The following is a 20,696-nucleotide window of genomic DNA, read 5'->3' on the forward strand; positions in this document are numbered from 1 at the left end:
AAAAGGTACATTTACAAGTTGAGAAAAACAAAGGAAAACTAATACGCCTTGCCTGGCTATTTACTTACAAGTTTGAAATAGGAGAGACTTGTTTAGAAAGATGTGGAGAACCTGGATTGATGTCTGGTCCCTCTCAGTCCCAAGAGCGAACAACCCCCAAAACAAAGAGCACAAACAAAAGCCTCCCCCCCCCCCCAAGATTTGAAAGTATCTTGTCCCCTTATTGGTCCTTTGGGTCAGGTGTCAGCCAGGTTACCCGAGCTTCTTAACCCTTTACAGGTAAAAGGATTTTGGAGTCTCTGGCCAGGGGGGGTTTTATAGTACTGTACACAGGAGAGCTGTTACCCTTCCCTTTATAGTTATGACAATTCGGTTCTGTTCTCAGCTCTCATGAAGCATAAGAACTGAGAGTTTATTGTTATCATGGTTCTATGCACCTCTCTGGCTGATCTGGTGAAGGTCTTACTCCCAACTTGATGGCATTTCTCTATCTGGACGTCTGTCTATAATGTGGTAACTTTGGAACACCACATCCAATCAATGCCAAAATTTCAGAGAATGTTGTAGACATAACTGGGCAGAACCCAACTGATTTGTGGGGAAATCGGAAAAACAAAAAGGGGGGAAATGGGGCCCCTGCCATCTGATTAGCATAGCCACAGCTGCAAATACCTGTGCAATTGTCTATAGATAAACTAATGGCAGCAATTGACACCTTCCAGCATAACACTATTCCCAATAAAGTTTCATCCTTCCAATCGCATTTATTACATTAATACTCTGAATGATTTATCACCCAGGTGGAAAGAAGATGGTGGGAGAGCAAGGTGGGGAATGGAGCTGTGCACACAGCCCCTGGCCTACGCAGGGAGGGAGAATGCAGGACCTCAGTATGGGGGGTGGGGGGAGGAGAGAATGAGGAGACACACAGACTAGGGTTGCCAGGTGTCCAGTTTTTGACCAGAAAGTCCAGTCAAATGGGAACCTGTACAGTATCCAGTCAGATGTACTAACCAGACACCAAAAGTCCAGTTACTGTGCATGGGGGAGGGGGAGGGTAGGAGGAGGTGTGGGTCATCAACCCGCACCTGTCCCTGCTCAGCTGGGACCGCCTCCTACCATCTCATGGGCAGGCAGGCTCCATGTCAGCAGCTGCAGTTCCCGTCCCAGCCCCAGAGCAGAGGGAGGCCAGCTGGTGGTGGGAGAGAGGTGGAGGCAATGAAGAAGGAGGAGAGGGGAGAGCAGAGAGTGTCAGGGGAGGGGTGGAGAAGAGAGAGCAAGGGGTGGGGCCTCCAGGTAAGAGGCAGGGCAGGGGGAGGTTCCAGCATTCCTGCTGCAGTGTCCAGTTTTCAGAAATTAGAAAGTTGGCAACCCTAGACCCCCAGGCAAGAGGAAGATTGGGGGGAGTTGCAGAGAGGGTGGGGGGAATGGAGGGATGCAAGGAGCCCCTGTTATGTGCAATGGGCTACACAAGCTATGAAATGTGAGACCCCTGACTTAATAAAACAATAATATCAATAATAATCCTTACCAGAAAGATACTGGAAGTCAAAACCTAGTGAGGCTAATAGCAAGGAGCACAAACTCTGGCAGGTTCAGTGTTAAAGTATAATAAGGCAGGCCAAGTAAGAATTTAAGAAGCAACTTGCTAAAGATGCAAAAACTAACGGTAAGAATTTTTAAAGTCCATCAGAAGCAGAAAGTCTGCCAAACAGGCAGTGGGGGCACTAGACAACAAAGGTGCTAAAGGAGCACTCAGAGAAGGTAAGGCCATAGCAGAGAAACTAAATTAATTCTTTGCATCAGTCTTCTCCTACACTGATGTGCCAATACAGGAGATTTTAGAATAAATTGATAAATTAAACAGTAATAAGTCACCAGGACCAGATGGTATTCACCCAAGAGTTCTGAAGGAACTCAGATATGAAATTGCAAAACTTTGTTTGTAACCTATTACTGAAACTAGACTCTGTACCAGATTACTGGAGGATAGCTAATGTAACATTGATTTTTAAAAAGGGCTCTAGAGGTGATCCTGGCAATTATAGGCCGGTGACCCTAACTTCAGTACCTGGCTGAAATTATAGAAAAGAACAGAATTATCAGACATGTAGATGCACATGTTGTTGGGGAAGGGTCAGCACAGCTTTTATAAAAGGAAGTCATGCCTCACCAATCTATTCAATTTCTTTCAGGGTGTCAACAAGCAGCAGGACAAGGGTGCTTCAGACAATATAGAGTAGTTGGATTCTCATGGATCAGTAATGGATTAAAATATAGGAAACAAAGGGCAGGAATAAATGGTCAGTTTTCACAGTGGAGAGAGGTAAACAGTGGGGTCCTCCAAAAATATGAACTGGGACCTGTGCTGTTCATTAATGACCTGGAAAAGCAGGTGAACCGTGAAGTGACAAAGTTTGCAGATGATACAAAATTATTCAAGATAGTTAAATCCAAAGCTGACCGTGAAGCGTTACAAAGGGATCTCTCAAAATAATACATACAAAATGATGGGGTTTAAATTAGCTGTTACCACTCAAGAAAGAGATCTTGGCGCCACCATGCTTCAGCTCAATGCGCAGCGGCAGTCAAAAAAACGGAATGTTAGGAATCGTTAGGAAAGTGATAGATAATAAGACAGAAAATATCATAATGCCACTATATAAATCCATGACACGCCCACACCTGGAATACTTCTTACGGGTCTCATTGCCCCATCTCAAAAAGGAAATAGTGGAACTGGAAAAGGTTCAGAGAAGGGCAACAAACATGATCAAGGGTATGGAATGGCTTCCATACAAGGAGAGACTAAAAAGATTAGGGCTGTTGAGCTTAGAAAAGAGATGATCAAGAGGGATATGATAGAGATCTATAAAATCATGAATGGTGTAGAAAAAAGTGTTATTTACCTTTTCCGACAATAAAGAACCAGGGGTCACCCAATGAAATTAATAGGCAGCAGGTTTAATAAAAACAAAAGGAAATATTTTTCATACAATGCGACAATTAACCTTTGCATCTCGTTGCCAGGAGATGTTGTGATGGCCAAAAGTATAACTGGGTTAAAAAAAGAATTAGATAAGTTCATGGTGGATAGATCCATCAATGGCTATCAGCTAAGATGGTCAAGGGATGAAACCCCATGCTCTGGGTGTCCCTGAACTTCCAAATGCCAGAAGCTGGGACTGGATGGCGGGGATGGATCACTCAATAATTGCCCTATTCTGTTCGTTCCTTCTGAAGCACCTGGCACTGACCATTGTCAGAAGACAGGATACTGGACTAGATGGACCATAGTTCTGACCCAGTGTGGCTGTTCATATTCCTGTGTCATTAAACTAATTCAAATGAAGCCTGGGGAGAGGTGTGAGGACACATAAGTTCAGAGTAGAGTGAGAGGAGAGCTCTGTGCTATGTGTGTCCAATCCTTCCTAGCAATGGGGAGTTTGAAGCAATTGCTCTCCTACCCTGGGGCCCTCTGGGGGAATCCTGTAGAGATCTATGCCTTCATCCTTCCTGTTTCATGGGAATCTGTGGCTTTTGTGAGAGTCTGTTTTTGACATTTTTTTGTTGGAGTATTGCGACTTTGAGGTCTGTAATCGAATGACTCCAACGAGAAACTGCAGAATTGGAATTAATTTGCAAACTGGACACCATTAAATTAGGCTTGAATAAAGACTGGGAGTGGATGAGTCATTACACAAAGTAAAACCTATTTCCCCATGGTAATTGTTTTTTCCCCCTGCTGTTACTCACATCTTCTTGTCAACTGTTGGAAATGGGCCATCCTGATTATCACTACAAAAGTTTGTGTTTTTTTTCTCCTGCTGATAATAGCCCACCTTAACTGATTACTCTCATTATAGTTAGTATGGCAACATCCATTTTTTCATGTCCTCTGTGTATATGTATCTTACTACTGTATTTTCCAGTGCAGGCATCCGATGAAGTGGGTTTTAGCCCACGAAAGCTTATGCTCAAATAAATTTGTTAGTCTCTAAGGTGCTTTTTGCTGATACAGACTAACACGGCTACCACTCTGAAACCAGTATCAGAGAGAGACCCTGCCCACTTGTAGATTCTGTCCTACTTTCCCGCAGTATAGAAAACTTTCATTCTTTTCTGTGTTTTTCCATTCTTCTGAGTGGCTGAGAGCTACAGGCTAGGATTTAATTTCTTGAAAGATTTCAATATGCTTAGAATGGGCTCTGTCCTCCACAACGCTCTCTCGCATTCTTCCATTTAAAGGCCCTTTCCCTGGCACCACTCTGTTCTGTCTGGTCACGGATGGCATGGGAGTCATCTCTGACTGAAGTTCTGGTATACTGCATCATGTAAATATTTTATAAGATTAACAGTAACAGAAGAACAGTGCAATTAACAGCTGGGCAGGGCTTACAAGGGTGCTCATTAAAACCATCAAACCTAATCTAAAGGGAACCACCGAGTTTGAGAGTGCTCAGCCCAAACTCCCCCACCAAAATCTGATAGTCTCGCTCTCTGACAAGAGGCAACCCAGTCCTAAACTAGCCTACGGGTCTCCTTCACCCCAGGGAAGCGAAGTCCTGATGTGTTCCTGAAGAAAAAACTAGCAGCAAATAGGAACAACTAGGAACTTGTTGGCTCATGTTGTCAACATGCTCCCCAAATGTAGAAAATAGCTACAACAGAAACACCGCAGCTTTGATCCAAACCTCACTGATACCTGTGGGAGTTTTTCCAGTGACTTTAATTAACTTTGGACCAGACCCTACGTGAACATCAGTAAGATTGTTTTGATAAGTCATTACAGCTCAGGGAAAGGAAAATCTAAGTGTAATTATTTTTAACATACTTTAGAAAAAATGGAAAGTACATTATTCCTAAACACCCAAGTCACGCAAAGCCAAGGTCAAAGCGATCAGTAGTCTGCCTCTGTTGGCTATTATGAGAGATACCAGAATTGAAAGGGCGTTATCCAGGGTTCTGATGAAAGGAAGCAACATGAAGAATTTTGGTATCAGGCACAAAGTTGGGAGGAGCAGCCCTCAGCTCAGCATCTGTAGAGAGCATTTGGAAAACGATCACTTTGGCAAATCTTATTTATGCCTGAATCTTCTATTAATTATCTTCTTTTATCATGGCTAGAAGTGAGTGTCTGGTCTAGTCATCTCCTCCAAGCTGAGCTGCGAGGTCATGTGACTGCACTGCTTCAATAAACAGGAATATGCAGATTCCAAAAGTTCTTGCATTTTTTGAAGGGAAAAGTGGAATTGAATTTGCTGGCTTTTCCTGTGCTCCCAAAGAAACCCTCTCCCACCCATCAGAACTCTCTGTACACTGCTACCAGCAGGACTCCTCTGATCAGCTTTCCCTTCCCATTCTGTGTGAAGCTTGCAACGCTGCTGCTCCTTGTGCTGTCACTGTTCTATGGATCAACAGAAAACTTCAGCCTACAGGGCTGTCGAGCCAGCCCCCCATTCTGTGTGAAGCTGACAGCTTTATGGAGTTACGACAAACTCCCTCAGTATGTTTTAGGTAGTAAATTAAGATGGACAAATAAAAGGGCTTGTAGGTAGAAAGAAGAGGGTTGGAGTTAGGGTAGGTGCTATTCATGGCAGCTAGCGAGTGGAGTGTCTTGGGGCTCTCTGCTGGAGTGGTATTTTAAATGATGTTGATCAATGTCTTATAAACAAATGCAATGTGTACAAATTATTAAATTTGCAAGGGACACTAAAATAAGAATTGCAGTTAAGATATGAGAAATATAGCTATTTTATACTAGGCAAGCAGGGAAATCCATTTATTCATGGCTGAATATCAGTGACACCATAACACAATTTTCTGTGTTTGTGAGCCATCATTAACTTCAAGTGCTCAGCAGCTAACTTTGCAATGATCTTGCTGCACACCGTCCATCCATCTCCTCACAGGTTGTCCTGTACTATGATGTCCCTTCACCATTCCTTCAATAATAACTTTCTTAAGATTATTTCCAGCTATATGCCTAATGTGACTAAAGTATGTGTAAGTTTGCATCTGTTGATTTCTGACATCAGGGGCTGCTTCTCTCCAATAATATTCCAACATAGGCATTAGTCTTTTTTTCCATCCAGGAAATATGCAAGAGTCTTCACCAGCACCCTATTTCAAAAGCTTCAATTGTCTTTTTGTCAGCTGCGCTAACTTCCCTTGATTCACATCCATAAATAGCTATGGAAAAAACTAGGCTCTGCATCCGTCACACCTTCATACATTACAAGATGCCACAGTTTTCCTGAACTTCTTAAGGACGGTCACAGCTGAGTGAGCAATCCCTAGTCTTCTTCCGATTTCCTTCGAACAGCCTCCTTGGCTGGAGATATATGATCCCAGATAATTAGATTCATCTACTGCTGCTACAGCTTATCCCTTAATTGTGACATCCACTTACACCCCGTTAAACGAAGCAGAAGTTAGCTAAGTGCCTAGATATGATGTGAGGCCCTGCAGTAAGCAGAGTTTACGCCAGCTGACAGCAGTGAGAATTGCGCTCACGTTTGACAATTGCCTTAGCTAAACTCTCATACAGAACTGAGCAATGACCTTCATTTTTCCAAACTTGAGGCTTCTGGGGAGCACCCCTTACAGCGGGGGGGGGGGACAGGGGCGGGGAGGGCACATACTGGGGGTCCTCCATACCCTGAACCAGGCATCCCCTCCACACTGCACTGGGGGCACCCCATACACCACCACCCCTGCATCGGGCAGCTCCTTTCCCCTATATTGGGGGCACCCCAACACCCTCATCCCCTGCACTGGGCAGCTCCTCCCCCTATAATGGGGGCACCCCAATACCTCCATCCCCTGCACCAGGCAGCCCCTCCCCCTATAAAGAGAGTGTGACACTTTCACACCTCATCAGGGCATGGATGGGACAAACCCAGCCCAGCCTCACAGGAACAAAGGACACTGACCTAGGCAGCAACAAAGAATCTGTTGGACTCTCGAGTGAGTCACTCCCCTTCCCTTGGTCAGTTTGGGACTACAATGAGGTAATGCTCACCTGACTCTGAAGGGCGGTGGGGGGTGGGCAAAGCCAAGAGGGAAGAAAGAACATGATAAAAGGGAGAGAAGTTTGCCATGTTCTCTCTCTTCCACCTCCATCTACAGACATCACCACCAAGCAACTGAAGCACTGATCAAAGGGGAGAGCCTGGCTGAAGGGTAACCAGCCAGCCTGTGGTTTGTACGGGCACTGAAAGTATTAAGATCAGCTTAGAATGCGTTTTGCTTTTATTTCATTTGACCAAATCTGACTTCTTGTGCTTTGACTTATAATCACTTAAAATCTATCTTTTGTAGTTAATAAATTTGTTTGTTTATTCTACCTGAAGCAGTGTGTTTGGTTTGAAGCGTGTCAGAGACTCCCCTTGGGATAACAAGCCTGGTACACATAAATTTCTTTGTTAAATTGACGAACTCATATAAGCTTGCAGCGTCCAGTGGGCATAACTGGGCAAGACGGAGGTTCCTAGGGTTGTACCTGGGACCGGAGTTATTGGTTCATGTCATTTGGTTGCACAACAATCCAAGCAGCAGCTCACTCACGTAACTGGGAGCAGTTTACATGCTAGAGGCTGTGCGTGAACAGCCCAGGAGTGGGGGTTCTCACAGCAGAGCAGGGTAAGGCTGGCTCCCAGAGTGGAGGATTGGAGTGACCTAGCAGATCACCCATCCAGATAACACCCGGGGAACCTCACAGGGAGCACCCCAAGACCCCCTGCACCAGACAGCCCCTCCTCTTTATAATGGGGGCACCCCAAACCCTCCCACTCCCTGCACCAGACAGTCCCTCCTCTTCATAATGGGGGTACGCCAACACCCCCACTCCCTGCACCGGACAGCCCCTCCTCTTTGTAATGGTGGTACCCCAACACCCCCACCCCCTGCACCGGGCAGCCCCTCCCCGCTATACTAGGGGGCACCCCATACACCGCTATCCCCGCCTCGCAGCAGTCCCGCCCACCCTTGGAGGCAGCCGTAGCCCCGCCCCTAGAGATTAGCAGCGTTGGCCCCGCCCCTGGATACACTGATTCTGGCCCGCGTTGCGGATGGCCCTCTGCGGCCCCCGTCAGTGGGCGGGGCACCACAGGCCGCGCAGCAGCCGTCAGCCCCGGAGCCGGAAGCGGGGAAGCGTTAGGATGGCGGCCGCGCCCGGCCCCGCCCCTGGAGACGCGTCCGACGCGTTGCCCCCGCTCCTGGAGACGCGGCGCGGCCGGGCCGGGGCCATGAAGCTGACGCGCAAGGCGGTGCTGGCCCGCGCCAAGGCCGCCGAGCTGGACAGTGTCCGCAAGCTCAACTGCTGGTGAGGGGCCGGCTCGGCCCCGCCCCGCCCCGCCGCTGGGGGGAGCGGGGTAACTCGGGATGAGAGCCCATGGGATGGGGACAGTGGGCTGAGCGGGGGGTGGGGTAGCTCGGGATGGGGGTAACAGGCTGAGGAGGGGCACATAGGGTGGGGGAGGACATGGGCTGAAGGGCCGTTCGTTGCCCCTCGTGGTGTGTTGGCTGACCCTGAAGCCAGCAGACTCCTTTAGCTGGGTGGCTGGCTGGTTATTCTGGGGCATTGCTGGAGAGGCCCAGCAGCAATCCCAGCCACCCATGTTCTTTCTGCAGGGGGTTGATTCAATGTCCTGACCAAATGGGGTCTCATTCTGAACCCGGGCTTGCCGGGGGAGGGATAGCTCAGTGGTTTGAGCATTGGCCTGGTAAACCCAGGGTTGTGAGTTCAATCCTTGAGGGGGCCATTTAGGGAACTGGGGTAAAAAGCTGTCTGGGGATTGGTCCTGCTCTGAGCAGCAGGTTGGACTAGATGACCTCCTGAGGTCCCTCCCACCCGTGATATTCTATGATTCTGTGCTGTCAAACCCTTCCCATGGACCAGCCAGCCCCTCTCCCCAGAGCTACCTTGCACCAAAGAGAATACAATTTACCCAGCAATGTTTGTAAAACATGTTGAAGATAAACATGTGTAATATAATCGGCATTGTGGGAATGATCACACTTGCTTGGCTGGCTACCAGTAGTTACTGATCCCAATTTGGCAATTATTTCCTCACAGAGTGCAGACCCAGGAGGATATACACATTTCCTTCACTCACACTGACATTCTTATTTATCTTCAATAGAATAGTTCAATAAATGCACCATAAATTATATATATTCATTGTTAAGCTTGAGTATGTAATTGCTTACAAGTAAAATAGTTGTGGTCTAGGAATTTTTGGGGTGAAGTTCAGTGGCCTGTGTTATACAGGAGGTCAGAGTAGCTGATCACAATGGTCACTTCTGGCCTTGGAATTAGGAAGATATGAATTAAAAAAAAAATTCCATAGCAATGTTGGCCATGTTCCCATGCTGTCTAAAGAGACACACAACAGTCAGTCTAGGGAAACTGTTGCTTACCAGTGCAGGATAAGCAAAAGCCCAAATCAAATATGTGAAATGAAAGGATTTACTGTCAGCGAAACTACTGCTGCTCTGTAATTAAATAATCCTAGGTGCATTGACAGCCTGGTACGTTAAAACAGAGGCTGAGGTGTGTGTCGCTTATTTTTGTTTAAATTCAACCAATGACAGAAAAATGAATCTTTAACAACATGTGAACTGGGCAGTGAAAATTCTCCTCTGGCTATACTAGATCAATTGCATCCTATTTTGTACTGTGGAGAGAGTGCATGTGCTCTCCTGAAAGTGCAGAATTACATATGAGGGCAGGTCTTATTTGGGACAATCATAGTTTGTCACACTCTCAAATCTGAGATCTAGATTTTCCTTGGACAAATTGCCTTTGAGGTTTTTTAAATGTATTAAATTCCCAGCATAACAGCACAATGAGTAATCAAGAAATGCTACCTTTGGCTGACAATGTGGCTGAATCAACGTTGCTGAGAGAATTGAACCTTAACTTTAAATTTTCCTGACTCTGGATATTTAATACAATTTAAAGATTAAGAGTTAAACATGGAGTTTTGCATTTAGAATTCTTGAGTTTCTATATCTGTGTTTAGTGTTGCCTTAGCTGGTGCAATTATCCCACACATGAAATGAAACTCATACTCAGTTCAATGCATACTGTCAGCTATTATTGTATGTGGGGGAGGAGGGGAAAAGTGCCTCCTACATGGATCTCTTAACAGTAATTAAACACAATCCCCCCTGAACTCTTTGGCCAGCTGCTGAGGATAGGACCAAATCATGATGAACGCAGCTTGGTCCTATCCACATCAGCTGATCAAACTGTATTATAAAATGATCTACAGAAAACAGTTTAAACATGGCTGTATGGTCAGAGCTGGCAGGGTTCACACTTGCTGACATGACAGATAGTTCTGAATTGTCTTAGCAGTCTGGAAGGAGTGTATTTACCTTCCAGCCACATGGTATGCTCATAAGGAGATGGAGTAGCTACTGATTGTGTGGAAGCATAGTTTTGTGCAGCTGAGAGTACAGGGGAGAGTGGAAGCAATAAAACTGTCATGCCCCATTTGGGCTGTTGCAGAATCTTTATTTAGTGCCTTATGGAATAAAGCACCAGTTGAGCTTACATCCTATGTGGTTGAAGGACAGCTGGGGTGGCAGAGGTTCCTTAAGGATCAGAGTTGGGAGAAGGGACAGGAAATGTTCTGATACCAGGCATCCCCTGTTGCTCAAAAAAATGAAAAGACACCTCTGAGAATCCAGTTCTTTAAGATAATGTAGATTTTAAAAACGCATTCTTTCACTCAGCCATGGCTTTTTCCATACATTGCATCTTTTCACTCGGTGTAAGGCCTCTTTTTAAAATATTTCTAAATTAATTCTCTGCTTTCTTGTCACTATTCAAAGTGGTTTATTTTTCTCTTGCAGGGGCAGCTTCCTCACAGATGTAAGTACTATTCTTGCAATTCTTAAAATCAGCCTTTTCCAGGACCCCTTCCCCAAACAAATCTCTAACATTTCCCTAAAGTCAGGTATGATTAAGACTCATTCCTTGAGATCTAGGCCCCTTTTGTTGGCAGTTAGTCCCAATGGTAGAGCACTGGCCATTGATACAGTGCATAGCAAATTGCTGCCAAGTGTTGGGGTGGGCTCTGCTGCCTCACTTGGGAATGGAGGGAGCCAGGTATCCCTTTGGTGTGCTTGGGAGTAAGAAAGCGTGCTAGTCTTACACCTCTCTACAGCTGTGAGAGCTTGGGGACTAATTTAGGGTACATCTGCACTGCAACTGGGATCATGCTTCCTAGCACGGGTAGACACATGTGCTAGCTCTGCTCGAGCTAGCTCACTAAAAATAGCAGTGAGACCACGGTGACTCAAGCTAGCGGCTCAAGTACAAACCCATCCAATGTGCTGGGTCGCCCTTGGGTGACTAGCCCAGGCCACCACAGCCACATTGCTATTTTTAGCATGCTAGCTCGAGCAGAGCTAGTGCGTGTCTGTCTACCCATACTCAGAAGCACCCTCCCACCTGACATACCCTGAGGGTACAGGTCCTCTTCTTAGTTGGGAAAGTCATGTGCGAGGAGAGCTGAGCCCTTTATGTGTGTATTGATGGGGGATCTGACAGCACCAAAAGCATATCAGTACAGTGAGCCCTTGTCACATGTTCTGAGCATTTGGAGGAGAGGAACAGAACCATGTCTTATTTTCCGTGCACAATATGAGCGTATGTTTATCTGTGTTTCTGGGCATGGTGGGAGAAGATGGAATAGATACTGGCTACACTGTGCTTGGGGACTGAAAAAGAGGAGTGGCTGGGTCCAGAAAACTCTCCCTGTGTACAATCAGGTTAGACTGACATTGACGTAAACCCATTGATTAGAGTATCAAATCAACTAGCACGTTTGTGGAGCTATATGAATAAGCACCTGATTATAGACAGACATCTTTAGAAAAAGTACAGTTCTTTATTGCGTCTTTCTCTGTCTAGATTTCAATATGCCGTGAACTACCAAACATTGAAGTGATCACATTCAGGTGGGTGTCAAACTACCAGCCTGAGAGCAGCAGCTGATAGAACACAGGAAATCCTGTGTCATGCCGATGACTACAATATAGCACTATGCCTTTGGTACTTTACTCCTTACTGACCTTGTGACTGTGCTTCTGCCTGCCTGATCTCCAGTACTAAATCAGGCTGTGTTACCTTGGGGAGAGCGGTGCAGAGTGCATTTATTTCCAAGGCTATCTGGAAATTATGTAAACCTGCATTCTGTATTGAGGGGGAGGGAAGGGAGGATTCATATTGGAGGGAAATAACTCTGAGGTGAAGTGTAAAGCTTCATATTCTCTGCTACGGGTTCGGTCACAGAGACCCCCTGGGGACTGTCACCTGACATGCTGAGATTACCTCTAAGCCCATTTTTCCTGCCAGCTTCGGACTCCAGAACCCTGCCTTGTTGAGCCAGACACGCTAGCCTGCTGCAACACAGACCCAGGTCTAGTCCACACCCCCAAAGCTGCAGACTTTAATCAAAAACTGCTTAGCAAGTCACCTATCTCCAGCACCCAGACACCCAACAGAATCCAAACCCCAAATAAATCCGTTTTACTCTGTATAAAGCTTATACAGGGTAAACTCATAAATTGTCCACCCTCTGTAACACTGATAGAGAGAGATGCACAGCTCTTTGCTCCCCCATGTATTAATCACTTACTCTGGGTTAATTAATAAACAAAAGTGATTTTATTAAATATAAAAAGTAGGATTTAAATGGTTTCAAGTAATAACAGACAGAACAAAGTAAGTCACTAAGTAAAATAAAGTAAAACCATGCAAGTCTAAGCTTAATACATTAAGAAACTGATGCAGGTAATATCTCACCCTCAGAGATGTTCCAATAACCTTCTTTCACAGACTAGACTCCTTCCTAGTCTGGGCCCAATCCTTTCCCCTGGTACAGTCAGTGTTAGTTCCAGCTCAGGTGTTAACTGGGGGATTTCTCATAACTGGCAGCCACTTTTGTTCTGTTCCACCCCCTTTTATATCTTTGGCTCAAGGGGGGAATCTTTTGTCCCTCTCTGGGTCCCCACCCCTCCTTCTAAATGAAAAAGCACCAGGTTTAAGATGGATTCCAGTATCATGTGACATGGTCACATGTCCTGTGAAACCCTAGCCTTCATTCTTCCAGGGCTGGCCTGCACGTCCCCAGGAAGGTTTGCAAGTAAACAGAGCCATTCACAACCAATTCTTCTAGTCAATGGGAGCCATCAAGATTCCAAGCCACCATTAATGGCCCACACTTTGCATAATTACAATAGGACTTCAGAGTAATACTTCATATTTCTAGCTTCAGATACAGGAATGATACATTCATACAAATAAGTTGAACACACTCAGTAGATTATAAGCTTTGTAATGATACCTTACAAGAGACCTTTTGCATAAAGCATATTCCAGTTACATTATATTTACACTCATAAGCATATTTCCATAAACATATGGAGTGCAACGTCACATTCTCCCTTGTATCTAAATCCTATTCCATGTTCCTGACTGGGTTCTGTAGGTCTGCTGACCCCACACAGTGTCATTAAACTTGTACCAGGTTGGAGAAGGTTTGTATTGAAATTCTTCTGGATTCTCTCTCAGCTTCTTTTGGCACCTTGGAATATAGATCTTGCAAACTATACTGAAAAATCTGTGAAGCTTCTAAAATCTTAACCTTAAAGCCATTTGGTTTGTGGAGCATGCAAGAACTGCTCTTGGGTGTGTATGAGGAGCTTCTGCAGAAAGAGGATATAACAGCCAATAAATGGTTGTAGTGAGCAAGAGCTGTTTACAGAATTAAGCAAGGAGCCAGGAATCTGCTCATCTCTGTAACCCTGTGTTCCTTTCACTATTTAAAAAAAGAAAAACCTCTTGGCATTTTAATTCAAAGTGCCTCGTTAACATTAGCTGCTTATTGTTGCTTTCCCCCTCTCCCACTGACATACCTGCCTTCTTCAAAACAGGTCTCTGACTCCTGCCAAACTAGCCCCTGCCTTTGGGTCTCAGCCATACCTTGGAGCAGTGGTGGGCAACCTGCGGCCCACGGGCCACACGTGGCCCGTCAGGGTAATCCACTGGCGGGCTGCGAGACAGTTTACATTGACCGTCCGCAGGCACGGCTGCCTGCAGCTCCCATTGGCCACGGTTTGCCGTTCCCGGCCAATGGGAGCTGCAGGAAGCAGCGGTGGCCAGCACTTCCTTGTAGCCTGCGCTGCTGCCCGCAGCTCCCATTGGCCGGGAACAGCGAACCGTGGCCACTGGGAGCTGAGGGCGGCCGTGCCTGCGGACGATCAATGTAAATAAACTGTCTTGCAGCCCGCCAGCGGATTACCCTGCTAGACCGCAGGTTGCTCACTACTGCCTGGGAGTGTCTGCATAGCTCCATAGCCACCCCAGTCAGTGCTTGGGTCCTGAAGCATTCCATGCATTGAAGATGCCTGCTGCCATGGCTCAGGGGAGAAGCTATAAAGAGAAATAAGAGCAGGATGAACATAGTTCCTTCTTGGAAACTGCTTTTCTCTTTTCCACTGACCTGTCCCTTGGCAGCAGGAGCCTGTGGAGCCCATCTGAGCTTTCATGCTCAGGAGTACAGTCTCAGCAAAAATGTCTTTTCAAGACCAAGAGATGTGAGTGACAGTGCTAACATTAAAAGGAAAATACTGGAGGGAAAGGAGGGGAGGAGTTCCAGAGGCAGTGTGATGAAGTGGAGCGTTCAGAAGGGCAAAGCAAGCTGGCTATGTTTATGTGAACCTGTTTCTGCTAGCTGACTGCTGGATAGTATTTTTAGGGCCCTAAAAGTAGCACAATTGGCCTCTCTCTGGTTGGTAAACTATTTTTTGTTACCAAATGCTATCTCAACCTATTTGTGTTTGGCAACTGGGCACGCAGAATGCACTGCACCATCTTGGAGGAGGCTTTCAGGCTCCCACTGTTGGGATGATGCAGAAACTAGGACTGAAGAGCTGCAGTGTTGTAGAGGTCCTGCTTCTGCCTGAAAATTATATTGAGGGTGGAGCTGGTAATTTCTAAGGCTGGAAACCAGAGACTCATTTCTGATGTCTGTGTAATCTCTGTCCAGTGTGAACAGTATCTTCAGCCTGGAGCCAATGAGTCAGTGCCAGAACCTGAGTGAGCTCTATCTGAGGAAGAACAGAATCCCGAGTCTGAACGAGCTCTTCCATCTGAAAAACCTGCCCCGGCTGAGGGTCCTGTGGTTGTCTGAGAATCCCTGTTGTGGTCCAGACCCCCACCGCTACAGAATGACTGTGCTGCGCAACCTCCCCAACCTTCAGAAGCTTGACAACCAAGGTGGGAATCTCAGAATAGAGTCAGTGGCAGAAAGCTTCAGAAAAACCAGGGTTCTGAACTGCCCTGACCCTTAGGGAGAGTCTTGGTTGGGTTTGTTGGAAATTCAACGTACGCACCCTAAAACAGCTGAGTACTTTACGTAATGAAACTCTCTCTGTTGGCTCTTGTGTGGGATAAGACAGCACAACAGTAATCCCCTCAGCAGTGCTCTGTGCAGAACGGTGCAGGTAGCTCTGCCTATGTTGTCAGCCAGTGTTTTCAAACTGTCCTATCCTTTACCCTCTCTGCACAGCAGTAGTTAACAATACCACACAGGGAATTTGTTACCAATGTCTTCACAGTCATTATCTCAGATACTGTGCCACCAGTTAGTTTGTTAGGGGACTGTCGTTTGCTCTTGCAAAACACAGATGCTGTAACTGGCTCTGCTCCCACTGTCAAAGAAAGTAGGACATGTCGTTCTGTTTGGTAAAGGGATTTTCTTCTGTCAAAACAAGAGCTTATGCATCCCACAGTCTCTATCTGCAGATCCTGCTGCTGGGAAAAAGGGGGAGGGCTCCAAGAGGCCACTGTGAAACCTCTCCTTCAGTATCCCTCTTTATTTGGAGGAGGTAGGGCTGCCAGAGATTTCCCCTTTAGGCTTTGCTGCAGAAGAAAGGGGGAAATGAAGACAGGCTGATAGTTAGGGGGTATCCCTTATATCCCTGCTCTCGTACAAGCTGACTACATGCTGTCTCGTGCGTAGTTTGTTGCACTACTTGTTGCAGTAATACATTCCAAATTAAAACAGTGGTCTGTTTCCCATGTTGATAGAATTCCCTAGAGCATCAAACTGGGCTTCTAACATGTGCTTGTATGTTTTTGGAAGCTGTGACAGAAGAAGAATTGTCACAGGCCCTGGTAGATGGGGAGGAGATCACTGCACCCCCAGCTAAGCGAAATCTGGAGAACGGCTGCCCAGAGGCCAATGAATCAAGTACCACTGAGTGCACAACGGAGCCAAAGAATGAACATCTGAATTTCACCCTGGAGGAGACAAAGTGAGGGCTCGGTTATTAATTGTTGGGATTCCTTTGCTAAGCTTGTATGTCACATGGGGGATTCTACCAAAAATACTCCTGACAACCAACCCCAACATACCATGGGCCACAGCCGCAGCTGGTCAAATTCCCATAGCACCGCTGAAGACAATGGAGCTGTGCTGATTTTACACTAGCTGAGAACCTGGCCTTGTGCATATGGAATAGGTCCTTCCATAGGCTGCTTCCTATTTTGCAGTACAACAGCTATGTGTGTGCATGAAAGGGGAGGGATCTTCATATTGAATTGTGAATTATGGTCCATCTCACTTATCCTTTTTAAATGTGCCACCTGTTATCCAAACGTGCAATGCAGACTCAGGTCTGTGGTCCCAGTTAGCATCATTCCTCTAGTTCCAGCATTGGGAATTGGATCCTGTCATTCCAGACAGTGCTGGGGGCAGGCTCCTTCTGGCATTGGGTGCTCTCATATTTTGTGTACTGCCTTTTTTCCCCCACAGCAAGATTCGAGAGCAGCTTGGCATGAAGCCTGTTCCCAGAGATAAATTTTCCTCCTTTTCGCCCAGGGAGACTGATGGCAGCAGGAAGAAGAGGGTGAGTGTATTTAAAGACTAAAGTTGCTGCTTTCTAATGTTTCAAGCAAGTTTTAAAGAATAAATCTCTGGATGCAGAAAATGCACAACTTTGTACTACCAGATTTGGGTGCACCCAAAGCTGCATAGAACTTTCCGGGTGGGAAGTGGGTGCTGGTCGCGTGCCTTTGGGATAAGTGTCTTGCAGGCTGTTGATTTGTGGCAGAATTGGTGTTGAGCTGTGGCTAGCTAGTCCCTGAGATCCATCCGTAGGTGTTGGGGAACATACACTGGAGATTAGCCTGTGAATCTATGATACTGTAATGCCTTTAATAAGAAAAGGGGCCAGGATTGATCCCATCGGATAATCATAGGTTAATCTCTACTATCAATTTAATAGCCATCTTTCATATAGAAAATATGGCCTTGATTCTCCTCACCAGTTGTGGCCAGAGGGTGGCAATGCTACTCTATGGGAGTAAGTTTCACAGAGTGCGTATCTGGCCTGGATGGGACTCTGAGTGTGGCTTGGGCTCACGGCCATCACCTCAGTGAATAAAGGAAGGTCAGAATGTGTTCTAGACCGTTCTTGGCCTATTTTATTTCTCCCCCGGCAGCCAGCTGCGGTACTTGTCCACAGAGCTGCAGGTGTCTATTCCGCAGGCCTTGGATTTGGCACCCATAGGGAGTGGCCTTCTCAGTAGAAGGGCACTGTCTTCCTACAACCAGGCAGAGGAGCAGAGAATTTAGAAGGGTGCAAAAAACAATCTAGTAATCTTTGAAAATCAGCCCCTAAATGACCCATCAGCTTGCTGGGTCAGAGTCTGTACCTCTATAGTAGAAACAATGTCCATCCTGTCTTGACAGAACAACATCCTCAATGCTATTCTGCTGCTCATGAAAGAGCTGGACACAGAGGGCCTGGAAATCATCCACCAAACAGTGGGGAAGAGACTCCAAGCTTTACAGAAGAAGGAGCTTCAGGAAGAGCGATAGTGCCCATTGCAGAATTCTCCAAAGCAGCCACTTTCTGGGCCCACAGAACCGGAACCAGACCGGCAGCACCAGTTCTGCCCACATGCACTTCAGGCTACAGTAAAATCCTCTCTATAGCCTGCTGCACTTTACCTGGGGTGGACTGGGAGGGGGCGGTACTGACCGTAGGAAGAAACCAACTCTTGTAACACATGACATCCCCCTTGGCTGTGCATGCCATGCCTGTGCTGGGAGCTTCTGAGCCAATCTTGCAGCATGCTTTCATCCCGCATAACAGGTTCTATTATGCTCATAACTCACATGGCTGAATCCATGCAGTCTAACTCGGTGCTCCCCTAGGACTCACAAGGGAGTCAGAAAACAAAGGTGAGCTGGGGTAAAGCAACCGGTGAAGAAGGGAGGAGAAAGATAGCTGTGCTTGTGCTGATGAAAGGGAGTGGAGGAGAGACCTGCCCAGCAGCTACAAATGCCATTGCTATTAGGTTTGTTCCAAGAGTGGCTTTATCAGAATAATGCTTGGGCAAAGCCCTATAGTTCCTTTCCTCTGCCTCTCTGGTAGTGTAGTATCGCAGCAAGGGCTTATGCCATGCCTTCAAGAGTGGGAGGAGACTGAAAGCAACTTCTGCCAATAAAGATGAGGTTTCACAAAAACAGACTTCTGAACAGACGTCCTAAAAAGAATCACTAACTCTTAAATTTTTGGTGCAGTTTTTGAAGCTCAGTGTCAAACTGTTAGTTTATTTTCAGTTCCTACCCTTTCCTAGTCAGCAGCTTCTTGTCCAGTCAAAGGGGTAAACTCCAAAGATTATCTTGTTGCAACTGAGCTTAAATTCAAGATTCTGGGTGGTAAATGACTCTTTCCTGTATGCCGAAATTTCTCTGCTTTCCATCACCACTCACTCCTTCAGTCTTCAAAGCAGCTAAAAAAAATTTACAACTAGTGCAGAGAAAGATAGCCCAGGTGTTCTGACCGTGGTAGCAGTTGAGACAAAAACAAGCTGGGGATGTTTGCTGGGAGATCTGCTTAGACAGGAGGATGGAATTGTTCTTTACTGACAAGGCTGAACTTCTTAAAAGTGTACAGAACTGTTAAATACTAAATAAAATGCTGTCCCTATTAGATGGAGTCTGTCAAATCATGTCTGGTGCTATTGAGGGTACTTGGAATATGGGTGATCAAAGTGATTCTGTTAAGCATCACATATACTAACCTCACTCTGCACCTGTGAAGGGGAGAGGATCCAGGCAGCCTCAGCTGTGCCCTACCAACTTGGCCACGTAAATAGCTAACCTTGTTGTTGCAAATATCACATGCACCTATTACATCTATGTAGTGCTGAGCTGCTTTGATCATTTCTGAGGGTTGGAGCAGAGAATCCTGCTTTAAAACCAAGTGCTGCAACCAGGGGTGAAAGTAACGTAAAGGACTTACCAGTACTCCAGAGTCCTGGGCAGGGGGCGGGGCCTCAACCGGAAGGGGCGTGGCCTTTAGAGCCCCAGGCCCTTTAAATTGAGATTTAAAGGGCCCCAGGCTCTGGCTGCGGTAGTGATGGCTGAGACCCCCGGGCTCTTTAAATTACTGCTGGAGCTACCAGCTGCAGAGGCGGCTGGGAGCCTCGGGGCTCCGGCTGCCGCTACCGCAGCGGAGCCCCAGGCCCTTTAAATCGCTGCTTGAGCCCTGCTGCTGTAGCCCTGGTTTAGCAGCGGTGGCAGGGGCTCTGGCGGTGATTTAAAGGGCCCGGGGCTCCCAGCCGCTGCTACCGCCCCGGGCCCTTTAAATCTCTGCTGGCTCCAGCAGCAGGGCTCCGGTGGCAATTTAAGGGGGCGGTAGCAGCAGCCAGAGCCCTGGGCCCTTTAAATCACCGCCCGAGCCCCGTTGCCAGAGCCAGTGGAGATTTAAAGGGCCCGGGGCGGTAGCGGCAGCCGGAGCCCCTGGCCCTTTAAATTGCCGCCACAGCCCTGCTGCCGCTACCCCAGGGCTCGGGTGGTGATTTAAAGGGCCCGAGGCTCCAGCTGCCGCTACCGCCCTGGGCCCTTTAAATTGCCACCAGAGCCCTGCTGCCGGAGCCCTGGGGTAGCGGCGGCGGGGCTCTGGCGGTGATTTAAAGGGCCAGGGCCTCCCAGTTGCCGCTACCGCAGCAGAGCCCCGGGCCCTTTATATTGCCACCAGAGCCCCGGGGGTCCCGACCACCTCCGCTACCCGGGGGCTCTGGCAGCAATTTAAAGGGCCCAGGCTCCAGCCACTGCTGGGAGCCCTAGGCCCTTTAAATTGCCGCCTGGGGAAGCCGGTCCGGTCTGGTGTACTGGTTCTTGCTGGTACGCCATACCGGGGCGTACCGGCTTACTTTCACCTCTGGCTGCAACTCAGTCTAATTGGCTGGTAAAAAGCTGAGGCTCTTCGTCTCCTCTAACGCAGAGCTCAAGGCAGCAGTTGTGTTCTTCTACATCGTGCCAGGGATGCCACCCAATGGAGTGAGGGGCTGACTTAATATAATCATATGTTCCTCCAAGTGCGACGTCAGCCCCAGTGCCACATAGATACCGTCTCTTTGGGATACACAGCGCAGGGCGCTGAATGCTGAACGGATTACAGACTAGCACAGAGGTGGGCAAACTTTTTGGCCTGAGGGCCGCATCAGGTTTCGTAAATTGTATGGAGGGCCGGTTAGGGGAGGGGGTCGTGGCCCAGCCCCCACCTCCTATCTGCTCCCCCCCGGGACTCCTGCCCCATCCAACCCCCCCTGTTTCTTGTCGGCCTCCCCGGGACTCCTGCCCCATTCACCCCCCCCC

The 20,696-nt window shown here is 47.3% G+C and overlaps 1 protein-coding gene across 1 annotated transcript; it reads left to right on the forward strand.

The window, feature by feature from the left end:
* Positions 1 to 8,149: 8,149 nt before the first annotated feature.
* Positions 8,150 to 19,026, forward strand: CFAP410 (cilia and flagella associated protein 410). The gene is made up of 7 exons (XM_024206360.3): positions 8,150 to 8,326; positions 10,867 to 10,885; positions 11,930 to 11,976; positions 15,069 to 15,298; positions 16,167 to 16,338; positions 16,839 to 16,932; positions 17,778 to 19,026. Exons 1-7 carry the CDS (start codon positions 8,163 to 8,165, stop codon positions 17,904 to 17,906), a joined length of 855 nt encoding a protein of 284 aa, XP_024062128.2. The 5' UTR covers positions 8,150 to 8,162; the 3' UTR covers positions 17,907 to 19,026.
* The last annotated feature ends 1,670 nt before the right edge of the window (positions 19,027 to 20,696 follow it).

Source organism: Terrapene carolina, unplaced genomic scaffold, assembly GCF_002925995.2.
Source record: "Terrapene carolina triunguis isolate 2854851 unplaced genomic scaffold, T_m_triunguis-2.0 Scaffold837, whole genome shotgun sequence".
NCBI lineage: Eukaryota > Metazoa > Chordata > Testudines > Emydidae > Terrapene > Terrapene triunguis.